Source organism: Alligator mississippiensis, chromosome 3, assembly GCF_030867095.1.
Source record: "Alligator mississippiensis isolate rAllMis1 chromosome 3, rAllMis1, whole genome shotgun sequence".
Taxonomy (NCBI): Eukaryota; Metazoa; Chordata; order Crocodylia; family Alligatoridae; genus Alligator; species Alligator mississippiensis.
Window position 1 is genome coordinate 204,257,570 of NC_081826.1, and position 12,271 is coordinate 204,269,840.

The 12,271-nt window shown below is 43.0% G+C and overlaps 2 protein-coding genes across 10 annotated transcripts in view; one reads left to right on the forward strand and one right to left on the reverse strand.

The window, feature by feature from the left end:
- AGTPBP1 (ATP/GTP binding carboxypeptidase 1) overlaps positions 1-3,908 on the reverse strand; it is a 123,499-nt gene extending 119,591 nt beyond the window's left edge. For 3 of the 6 annotated variants that reach the window (XM_014608754.3, XM_019478041.2, XM_019478045.2), the window contains exon 1: positions 3,642-3,749. The gene's annotated coding sequence lies outside the window, so the exon portion shown is untranslated. Of the gene's footprint in view, positions 1-3,641; positions 3,750-3,819 lie in introns of those variants that run through there. The other 3 variants (XM_019478042.2, XM_059724824.1, XM_019478043.2) reach the window with 3 other exon arrangements.
- A 3-nt stretch (positions 3,909-3,911) lies between these two features.
- NAA35 (N-alpha-acetyltransferase 35, NatC auxiliary subunit) overlaps positions 3,912-12,271 on the forward strand; it is a 39,818-nt gene continuing 31,458 nt past the window's right edge. The window contains exons 1-5 of one of the 4 annotated variants that reach the window (XM_059724827.1): positions 3,912-4,122; positions 6,450-6,583; positions 7,901-7,934; positions 9,955-10,069; positions 11,908-11,982. In XM_059724827.1, the coding sequence (XP_059580810.1) occupies positions 6,460-6,583; positions 7,901-7,934; positions 9,955-10,069; positions 11,908-11,982 (348 nt within the window). In that variant the 5' untranslated portion in view covers positions 3,912-4,122; positions 6,450-6,459. Of the gene's footprint in view, positions 4,123-4,469; positions 5,391-6,449; positions 6,584-7,900; positions 7,935-9,954; positions 10,070-11,907; positions 11,983-12,271 lie in introns of those variants that run through there. The other 3 variants (XM_006265665.4, XM_019478046.2, XM_019478047.2) reach the window with 3 other exon arrangements.

Sequence of the window (12,271 nt, forward strand, 5' to 3'; positions counted from 1 at the left end):
CATCTTGGAGTCCACTAGGACTCCAAGATCCCTTTCCACTTCCGTGCCACCCAGCAGGTCATTCCCTAGGCTGTAGGTGTGCTGGACATTTTTCCTCCCTAGGTGCAGCACTTTGCATTTCTCCTTGTTGAACTGCATTCTGTTGTTTTCTGCCCACTTATCTAACCTGTCCAGGTCTGCTTGCAGCTGTTCCCTGCCCTCCGGCATGTCCACTTCTCCCCACAGTTTTGTGTCATCTGCAAACTTGGAGAGTACATTTCACTCCCTCGTCCAAGTCGCTGATGAAGACATTAAAGAGTATTGGTCCAAGGACCGAGCCCTGTGGGACCCCACTGCCCACACCCTTCCAGGTTGAAGCCGACCCATCCACCACAACTCTCTGGGTGTGACCCTCCAGCCAATTCTCCACCCACCGGACTGTATAGTCATCCAAGTCACAGCCTCTTAATTTGTTCACCAGTATGGGGTGGGATACCGTATCGAAGGCCTTCCTGAAGTCTAAGTATACGACATCCACCCCTCCTCCTGTGTCCAGGCGTTTCGTAACCTGGTCATAAAGAGAGACTAGATTGGTCAGGCAGGATCTGCCTGCCACAAACCCGTGCTGGTTTCCCCTCAGCATAATTTGTCCTGCCAGGCTCTTGCAAATGTGAGCCTTGATAATTTTTTCAAAGACTTTACCAAGGATGGAGGTGAGACTGACTGGCCTATAGTTGCCCGGGTCCTCCTTCCTCCCCTTCTTGAAAATGGGGACCACGTTGGCCCTTTTCCAGTCCCCTGGGACTTGGCCCATGCACCACGAGCGTTCCAATATTCCCGCCAGTGGCTCTGCAATGATGTCAGCCAGTGCCTTCAGCACCCTCGGATGGAGCTCATCCGGGCCTGCCAACTTAAAGGCATCCAGTTCTTCCAAGTGACTCCGCACCATCTCAGGGTCTACGCATGGAAGTCTGGTGCCTTGCTGCTGCCTCTCTACAACCCCAGTGAGAGACTTGTCGTGCCCCTCGTTTATTTTTCTAACTCAATTCATTTTTGGCCATATGGCTTTTTGCAATAAAACTGATAACAGGTTCCATTTGGTTGCGACACACATTGTCTGAGCGTTAGAGTGGGACCAACCACATTCGGCAAAAACTACTGCAGCACCCATCACAGAAGTACTACCCAACCCGAATAGAATTAGAAAAAAACTACTTGCAAGTCAAAGCCACTAAGTTCCAGTAACAATCCCAAAGATTTTATAGTTTGCTTAAAAAAAAAAAACCAACTTAAAATAAAACATGAAATTAGTCTAGCCAAAGGATAAGGACATGTCTATTGGACATTAAAGATATTAAGTATTAAGTGCATTACTACCATTATCTCATGTAACAAAAAAGGGCAGAGCCCCCAGAACTTCAGTGTCTTTTCTGGAAAAGAAACAGTGCCTATTGGTGCTGGTCTCCTATGTCAGGGATTAGTACATTTTTTATCATAAGAATTAGTTAAGAATACCCCTGGCTTCAGTAGCTACTTTCCAATAATCAATATACCATTAACCTGCTCTTTGCAAGTGCAATCTTTATCCTGAGATCTTTAAATATTGTGTATATGGGCCTGTAAAATAAGTGGAGGTGTGAAAGGATTAAAATCTAACAGCATATTTCAACACTACAGAAATAAACAACAGACACTGTTACAACAAAAGTTCACACAGAAGCTTCCTTTTACCAGTGATGACATTAGCTTTTAGAGAATGTGTGTTTTTGTACACAGTAAAAGTGAACCGCTGAGACACGTCATGTAACTAATTCCTCATAACCCAGAAAGCAAAAATATTTGCTGAACTAACCTGCAGTAAGTGAATTGCTAGACCAGCAATTTTCAACCCACCCCTCCATAATTTCTCTGAAGTCAGTGCCCTCCCCCCCACCTTTCAACAAAATTAGTTTCTTTTGTTTTTTTTAGACAGTGGAAAAATAACAGAACAATTCTATTGCAAGCAACTCAAAAACACTACAGTTCAGAACGTTTTTGACGCTGTGGAATCCTATTTGAATTCTTTGGACTTATCTTGCAAATCGTATGTAGATCCGTGCACATCTAACAGTGCTAATATTGTGTAGGACCTTGCAACACCCTTAAAAGAATGTCACAGCACCCTGATTGAGAATCACTGAGCTAGTCAGTATTATTTTGCTTATAAGCAGCATCCACATCTGTGTTATTTGAAATAATTAATTATGAGTAATAAATTAGGCCCTTGTGGTAAAGTATACAACATTATGCAGGACACTTCAGCAAAACCACATAGAATGCAATACAAAGGCAAAAAAAAGGTTGCCTATCAAACATATTTGAACAAACCATGTAGTCTCCGATAAGTATGTTTCATTAAACACCATCCTAAGCCACCTTTCAGTTTGATTGCAAATTTCTAAAATCATATTAAATCTCATATCCCTGAGAGCTCTTCACAACACAGCTCTAATTCTATCACACATACCCTTGCATAATTCCAATGGATTGCATGCAGGTGTTCAAATATCAATATTAAAACAAAGAGAAAGCATTAAGTCATAGAAGTGCAGGCCTGGAAGGAAGGATCTTAAAAGATCCAATCCATAAATGCAGTAAGACCAGTGATCTCCAAGCAAGTTGCTGCAGTACCCTGGAGTGCCCCAATATCCTTTTAGGGATGCCACAGGGTGCTATGCAATATTAGCACTTTTCAGCGTGCAAACACAATATGTGATTCACAAGCTAAATCCACAGATTTCAAATCAGAACACACAGTGTCTAAAACATTTTTTTAAAGAAAATTTTTCATGTCCCAAATCAAATCAGCTAAATCAATTCCAAATCCATGAGTCAGCCAAGAACCATATGTGGCTCTGCTACCGGCAAGCATCCTCCATCCCTGGAGCTTCAGATGCTTCCAAATCTGGTGGCGGGCATCCTATGTGTAGGCCCAAGCCCAGAGGCTTGGGATTCAGATGCCCCTGAGTTTTGCTTACTGTCAGCTGTATGGCCACAGGAGTGAGCTAGGGAGGAGTCTCCCATTTCCATAAAATTGGCATGTAGCAGATCATCCCACTGGAAGGGAAACTAGGAGACTAACTATATACATTACCCCAGTTAGCGGTCACAGTGTTTCCCCTGCCAGGTTCTTATACCCCGTCTACAACAGGCATGGAGAACAAGAGGGCACCCTCTTCCAGGCACCCTGCATACATCCCGGCCCCTCTCCTCTCCCTGCCTCCTCCTGCCCAGGCTGGTCTGTTATGGACAAAGAAAATGAACCCGAACTAAAACCCCAGCTCCCACCTTGCACCCAGGAGGTGGCTCCTCGTTTGCACCTGGCACTTATTTTCCCCATTGCCTGGGAGTAAAAGTAATTGCTCTGGAGGTTTCGGGCGCAGTTCTTTCCGTCCCTCCGTTGGCCCTCTGTCGGGGAGGTGGCTCGGCTTTCCATTGCGGCCCCCACCCCCAGCCCCGCCGCCTCTTTGCTTCCCCTGCTGCTGCGTCCAGCCCTCCGCATCTTCCAACCCGTCTCCATCACCTCCCTACCCCGCCCCCACGCCGGCCCAGCCGGCCCCGCCGGGCGTTTGGGACCGCGGGAGGGGAGCTGGTCCCGACACGGGGAGGCGCAGAGTACGAACCACAGCGGACGCCATGGGCCCGAGCTACACCCCCAGCCCTGCCTGGAGGCAACACCAGCTCCGCCGAGCGCACCACAAACGCCCGCAGAGCAGTAGATCACGGGATACCCCGCCCCTCCGCCTAGCCACGCCCACCTCTGCCGCAAACCCCGCCCTCTCCTCCCGGTCCTTCCCATACCGAGCGCTCGGCGGCTGGCCTTTCTCGCGATACATGGCCCTATCGCGGCACAGAGGCCATCTTGGCTTCTGCTCACCGGCACGACTGGCGCATACGTACTCCAAAGAGCCTAGCCCCGGCTTCCGGAAATGGGGGGAGGGGGTTCGTAGGCGCATGCGCTTGACCCTGAGGCCGAGCCGGACGCCGGCCGTTGGGAAGCGAGGGGGTTCTGCGCGTGCGCAGCAGCGGGCTCGGCGGGGCCGGGCGCTGTCGGGAAGCGACGCAGACGCGGGGCGTGCGGCTAGGCGGGAGCAGCGGCGCTCGGTGAGGCGGTGGCCCGCCTTCCCTTTCACCCGTCGTGGCTGCGTCAGCAGTGGTCTGACGGGAGGGGGTTGGCGCCGGGGTGGGGGTGGAGCGGCTCCTCAGAGCCCCCGAGCGGGGTGCCGGGGGCTGCGCAGGGGCTCGAGGGGCCCGGCGCTACGCAAACAGCGTATGTCTGCGTTGGGGCAGGGGGAAGGGTCTCTAGGGCTACAGGCGCCCTGGGTGTGTAGGGCTGGGGGGGTTGGACTAGTGACCTCGGGATGTCCCCTCACACCCCGCTGCTCTGGCACTTCTGCTCGTGGATTCATCCTGGTCCCCAGGGCTGTGGTTAAGAAACTCTCTGGAAAGGGCTTGGGGCCTGCCTGGCTTCAAGCATTTTGCATATGGTGCGTGGAAGGGGTGGGGGGTCAAGTCTGCTTCAGCTTCTTCTGTAGCTCTCACAGCCACTAATGTGGAAGGGCAGCCTTGGAGCGCCTGAGGAAATGGGTGTTTGAAAATGGTGATGTTCAATCTGAAGCCAAGTTCATGGTTAATCGAGCAGTCATGATCCCTGCCTCACTGTGTGGAGCTGAGACATGGATGGCGTACAGACCTGTTTGCCACTTTAAGGGTTTGTGGGCCAAAGACCTGTGGGTAACATACAGAAGACGCCTCAATGCGCTGGAGAAGTGTTGTCAACGCTGCCTGCAGAAGATCCTTCAAATCTAGTGGGGAGGCAGACGCACCGACGTTAGTGTCCTCTCACAAGTGAACACCATGCGCATTGAGGCAATGATTGTCCAATGTCAGCATTGCTGGGCCGATCGCATCATCTGGATTTGTGACTCCAGACTCCCAAAGCAAGTTGCATTCTCCCAGTTCAGGCAAGGTGTACCCTCAAGAGGAGGGCAAGGGAAGTGCTTCAAGGATGTCTTCAAGGCTAACTTGAAAAAATGCAAAAGTGATATCAGCTCATGGGAGATTTGCCCAGCACTGCGCTGAATGGAGGAAGAGTCTGCTGCAAGGATCTTAGTACGTTGAAACTTCAAAATGACAACAGGAGATGGAAAAATGGGAGTGGCAGAAACAGTGTTGTGGACTGAACCAAGAACCCAGAGCCACCCGCCTTGCATGGAAACGTATGCCCAAGTTGCAGTGGTGTCTGTCAATCCTGGATAGGCCTTGTCAGCCATCTTTGGACCCACAGATAAGATGATAATGGAAGATGGTCATCCTTGACTGCGAGGGATTGCCGACGATGATGGTTATTATAAAACAACTGGAAAGGAAAGGTATAGTATAGTGTAGTGGTATCATATATGCAGTCTGCTGAGCTCCATATAACGCAGCCCCTGGTGGTGCCCCTTTTGCTGCACTAGAGCATCCCCATGCTCAGTGCCTGGGACATGCGCTGTTAGCAGCACCTCTCTGACTGGACCAGATTTCTTAAACAGCAGCTCATCTATGATGGACGTGGAGAAGAAGAGTGCCATCCTTTTCCTGGCAACCTGTGTGTACTGTTACCCCTCTCCTCTTTCCCGTTTACTTGTACGGAGGCTGGTTTGTTGCTGACAAAACTGACCTGAATTAAAACCTAGTCCGGATGCAATATTGACATGCCAGTGAAGTCAGGGTTATAATATATGTTACATTGGCTGGCTAGTGTGGAGAAGCTGTAGTATTTTGCCTATTTGGAATATTTGTGAGGGATTAACAGTGATTTTTCACACTCTGGGTGTGTGTTGCTTTCTCACACGTGCATATCCGGCACATTATTTGTGCCCATTGCTAACTGTTCCCAATTATACCATGAGTAAAAACAACCACTTAAGGACATTTCTTGCTCAGAAGAAACTACTTACATAGCTATTAGGAGGGCTGTGCCACCTGTGCTACATTAGCCAGGCAGATGTGGTGGGGCGGCAGGGTAGAATGGGATCTGTAGGCCTGATCCAGCATGCGGACTGGGCCTGCACCAGGGGCCAAATGAGTTTGGCACCCCAAAATAGCATATATAGTGTTTGAAACTGTTCATATATTGTTTTAACATATTGGGGGGGTTTACGATAACTCTGACTTTATCAGGGGTTCTCCAACCTAGCATTGCTGTTGTTAAACTCACAAAAATAAGCACAGCAAAATGTTATCCCATATGATGTATCTGGGAATTCTAAAAGAGAAAACATCCTTTGGAAGGGAAGGTGAATGTTGGGGCTGACCAGCCTTAAATTTACATTTACAGCTTTTTAAACTTATATTTGCATGTGTTCCTTGAGCAATAACATTTGCTCCCCTGTGAAGCACTCTGTCATTTGTTCTTGATGTGCAGTGTTTGTGCTTTGGATGTATAGGTGCAGTAGTATGGTTATGAAAGCTTCTGTAGAAGATGATGATTCAGGATGGGAGCTCAGTATACCTGACAAGATGGAAAAAAGTAATACCAGCTGGATAGATATTACGCAGGATTTTGAAGAGGCTTGTAGAGGTGAGTTGTACTTTTTGCATTGCTGCAAGATGCCCAGAGAACTGGAATACTTTGCAAACATGTTTTTCAAGTCTGTTTTCCAGCCTGGGGGATCTAATAGGGAAATGACCTCCAGTATGGTTTGGTCCCATTGATTATATTGGGGCTTTGCAGATTCAAGGTTCTGCCTATGCCAAGCTTCTTGTAGGATTGGGGCCATGAAACTAGCAGCCCCTTTTCAGAAGGTATATGTCCTCCATTGTATATGGCTGTATTTTTCCATATGCTTTCTCTGTGCCCATCTGGCTTTTCCATATGCTTTTCCTGTTGTCTTGAAACCATCTTGTGCTCTTCCACCCCACAAACGCTTATTAATGGGAAGCTTTGCATATTTAGGATGGACCTGTCTTCTGTTTTCAGGATGGACCGGTCTTCTGTTTTCTTAGAAGTGCCATTTTTGTAATTTATCTTTAACAGATATCAGAACAGTCAACTTCTAGGATGCAGCATTTTACCCAGTGTATTTCTACACCTGATAAAACTGAGTTTTTGGTGAGACTTAATACATTCAGGTCATAGAGAGGCAATGAATATCTGTAAGCAGATACTGTCTAGATCGGGGTGGGCAATTATTTCGGGCGGAGGGCCGCTTACTGAGTTTTGGCAAGCCATCAAGAGCCACATGACAGGCAGCCGGGGCAGATAAAAAATTTAGAAAATTAATATTTAGGGGCCCCGCGGGCCGGATAGAATGGCCTAGAGGGCTGCATCCAGCCCATAGGGCCGAATTTTGCCCACCCCTGGTCTAGATTGCTTCTCCTTAATGCTAATTTATCTTGATAGTAAAATTATAAACTGATTTATCTTAGCATTAAATAAAAAAAAATGCAACTTGCAATCTGTATGATGTAATTTGCCTCTACTGTCTGAGAATTCTCTTATAATTCTATGCTAGAGAAATTCTTTAAGTGTTTCTGTAAGAAAATTTTAAGTTACCTTCAGATTTTTGGTATGACAGAGAGGGGACAAGATAAAGCAGAGTAAGAGGGACCTGGTCTTTAGCCTTTCTGTTTTATAAAGATGAAGCAGCAAGACATTCTCCCACTGGGGTCATCTTATCGTATAGTATAAGGATTTTTGTAGGTGCTTTCCTTTATTGGATCAACTGCATAGCTGGGATAAAATTAGACAAGCTTTCAAATGCAAAGCATTCTTTCTCCTTATACTTGTAGTATAAGGTCTTTCAGCCAGTCCAAAGAGCTGTTTTGCTTAAATAGCCTGAAAAGCTTTGAATAACTGTATTCAAAGTAATGATGTATCCTGTTCTGTTTCTTCTAGAATTGAAGCTGGGAGAACTGCTTCATGACAAGCTGTACGTATGGCATCAGGATACAATTTTTCAGAGAGGATTAGTGTATATGCTTTATTGTTTAGTGACTTTAAAGTTAAGATGGTACCAACTATGTTAAAGAGATCTCTTATTTGGAACTTTAAATTAAGTAGTTCTCTGAATAAAGTACCTTCTAATGAACAACCATCCTGAGCACTTTTTTTGATACTGCAGTTCAAATATTGAGAATGGGTAAATCATAGGAACAAGAAGTTTTCTCATGTTCTTATTTCTTCCTTAAAATTATTTTTTTTCTTATTGGTGCCTGGGCACAAAGACATCAGAAAGAATCCATCTGTAAACTTTTAATTAAAAACCATATTGATATCTTCCTTAAATGTCACTGCTAGATTTAGGATAAATCATTTTGTTTGTTTGTTTTACCTTGAATCCAAAATGTCATGGTCATTTTAGGATAAATAATAGAGACTGTATAATATACCCAAGAGGGATTAAATCCTTGATTCTGCAAAGCACTTAAAAGCACATGCTCACACCTTGCTGAAATTCTATACACAAAGTAAAATTAAAATCACTTTTATAAAAGAAGCAGCATTTTTAACCATATGAGTACTTTTAACCTGCAGAAAAAAATATTTAAGAGTTATTAGTGCCAGGTAAATGAGCACAAGCTTATCATTAAAATATATGCTAGTTTTAAAATATCTTTGAACAAAAACGTTAAGTGTCAAATAATTAAAATGAATGGAATTTAAGGATATTATTAAAATCAGGTTTTTTAAGTTCCTGTGAAATATGAATGCTTTTGTGAATTGGGACTGTATATTACAGTGTTATTTTGTCTGGTTTCTACTGTTTGAACACATGCAGTAGACTTCCTGAATAAGATAGATACCAAAGTTGAACCCTGGTTGGTCTCTCTGTAATTCACCTGCTTTCAGCTGACCATCGTCTTTTAAATTTTGATGAATTAACCTTTACCACAATAAGAGAACAGAAACTTCTTTTTTGTTGCTTGTGTTCTTTTAACACTATTTTAAAAAAACCTTGAATTTTGTGCAAGTCCTGTATTCTCTTGTTTGTCAGGTTGAAATGTAAACATTTTCTATGCTTAGAAATAGTCAAAATCAGTTAAGTTATCAGATTTATGTACTTCTAGGTCTCTAAGAGTATAATGTTCATATACATTTGCACACACAGATTTAATAGTTGGATATTTGACTAATTTAAATAGCCTTTCTCTTAAAATAAAGGCCAAGACTTTCACATATAAATTTAAGGTACCTCAAAGTGTCTGTGCTTGACTTGAGACTCCTTCAAATCCCTGAAAATCAGGCCCCTCATGAGGTTCTTCAAGTTGGGAGCCTAAAAATACTAGTAACCCTTGAAAATATTACATGTTGTACACTGATAAATGAGACGTTCAAAGGACCTCATTAGCTGTTGGTGGGTGCATCTACATGAAATGCTTACTGCAGAGTTTCCTGATTAGCTCCACAGTAAAGCTTCACTGTCTACATGAGCAATGCTATTAGGCTGGAGTAAAATAATTAACTCCACCATTGGATAGGACTGCTCAACATCAGTATTATTCTATGGTTATTTACTCCACTGCAAGACATGTGGACAGTGACCAGGGCTGGCTGGGGCATAAGGGTTCTATAGCACAGGGCTGCCTGCTGGCTAGCTCCACACTTGAGCACCCTCATGCCCCAGCCACCTGCTCTGCAGCACATGAGCCAGGCAGAAGCAGTCCTGGGTTGGCAAATTGACACCCCTGGGCCCGCTGCCAGTCAGGACTGCACTGCCCCAGCTCAACATGCTGCAGTCCCAGGTGCACATGTAAACGCTGCACCTAATAGACAAACTCCAGCGCAAACTGTATCAGAGTTTATTGCATAGCATTAACTTCATGTGTAGACATGCCCACCATGTTGTTCTTTTGACACAGGTTTCTAAAGATAGTTTGTTGACACTTACTTTTGGTATAAATTAAATGACTGCAAACTCTGCTTTTTTTCTTTTATATTGCTATCCTTAGTTTTGGTCTTTTTGAAGCCATGTCTGCAATTGAAATGATGGATCCCAAGATGGATGCTGGTATGATTGGAAACCAAGTTAATCGAAAAGTTCTGAACTTTGAGCAAGCGATCAAGGTTGGCATACTTTTCTTTATTTCTCCTTTGGTTAGATGTTAATTATAAAAACAAAAAATCATGATTTGATTAATTCATGGTTATGCATAACTTCTGAAATCAAGTAACACTCTCAGTGATTAAGGGATTTGAATTATGTTTTACCTTTCTTTGGATCTTTTTTTTTTTTAAATATTATGCCTAAAAAATCTCAGTTTGATATTCTAAGAATTTAAAGCCTGCTGTTGTACTTACCTTCTTTGTAAAGCACTTCAAGCTGTACATGTGAAAAGAACTATTATTTCTCCGTCTAATAAGTGGAGTAAAGGTTATATGGTTTCTTCATGCTTCTCAAACATGCTTTGCTAAAACTTAGTAATACTGGTTCCAGTACTGGTCCATGTATCATTAATGACCCAAACACCGTAGTGAGTGGTATACAGGTTGAACCAGGACCCTTTTGCTTACCCCTTTTTCCAGTTAAAGTTTGATTAAGTATGGTGGTCCATGAGATTTTTTTTTTCAGGGTTGACAGTGGTTTGTTGGACCACAAGTTTGGATACCACTGGATTAGATCGCCGAGTCCCTCTCTCAATTAAAAGGATATTTCAAATCCTTATTCCCATTCAGTACATAGTCTTTCAGCCGAGACTATGAATTGACACTGATTTTCATAATATGGATTCTTATCTACTAGGAACTTGGCAAAAGCTAATTACCGTTAAAGCCACTTAAGATGCTCACAGCAGGTAGGCATCTATTTTAAAGTTTGCAAATACCACAGGCCATTTGCCATTTCCCATTATTCCTAATGTGAAAGGTGCCACTGAAGTTATGTTGAGAGTGCAGCTAGTTCCTGTTTGTATCTAGTTATGACTTCTACAGAACACTTACCTTGCCATTCACAACAGATTCAGTTAATCATTTGACTGCTACCCAATTTGAGGACCATTAATAAAAGCCTTGGAATGGAGTATCAATTTCTTTTGCTTTTCTTTGCTAGTTATGTCTGCTGCTGAGCCATAAAACTGAGATTGTATCAGAATACAGTATGCAGCTGTATACTGTTGATACTGCACTGACCATGGTTGAGATGACCAGTAAGCTGAACTGTTCACTTCATGTATCAGTCAAATGTCTATTTGCCAGATGAGCCTGCTTTAAATGGCTTAGGCTGTAATTTAATAAAGTCCATAGAGCATTAATCTCATGACGGTGATTGTTAGCTACTGATACTCATTTACTTTGAACTGATGAATAGAGTTGAAAAAGTCCACATTCATTACTCACGATTAAAGAGGAAAAGAGTCCTCTCTAAAAACAATACCTTTCTGAGTCTTTCTATTGCAGATTTGAGTGCTCTGGAAAAAATGATCACCTTGTTAGAAAGTGCCTTTTGGCCCTAACCTTGCAGTCAGGGTTGCTCAGTGAAGATGTTTGCCTACAAAAAAATACATTGTAAGATTAGTCCTTATTTATTAATCTAGGGCCTGCTTCTGTTGTGCATCTTCTTAAATATGCATCTTTTTTAAGTGTTATTAGTTTAAATAGTTTTATAACTTTTTAAGATGATTATGCTGGAATAAAATTGCCAAGTTATTTTTGGATGTCTCTCCATAGATTTTTATGTGCTCATCCCCATAGTGTAAATATTTTCAGAATTCCTGCTGCATGGATTTTAGAATCAGGAAGTTGATCTGTAAAACCAACTAAATAAAATTGTTCACATTTATTAATTTTAAAAGTTAATAATAGTTAAAATAATTGTGTTATATATAATGCAAAGAAAGCTCCATGTATTGTTTGTATAGCATACTGTACTCTTATGTTCTGTTCTCTCTCTCTTCTCTATTTTAAAGGATGGCACCATTAAAATTAAAGATCTAACTTTACCTGAGCTGATAGGAATAATGGATACTTGTTTTTGTTGCTTGGTAAGAAAATACTACTGTTAATGTTAATTATTATTGCTTCCAAAATTGGAGTTTATGGGATTAAGAAGAAAATGTAGGCTTCTTTGGAGGGAAGAACTCTTAAGGAAGCTGATATACTGTTAATTATTTCTCCTCAGACTCCATCTTTAAATTTGCATTTGTTGTAAGTCATGAGTTAGAGTAGTTAATAATCACAGTTTTACAGTACTTCATGGTCTACAAAGAGCCATTAATGAAGAAAAATCTATTAGAATCTAACTGAGATAGTCTGGAGAAAGGATTATAGAAT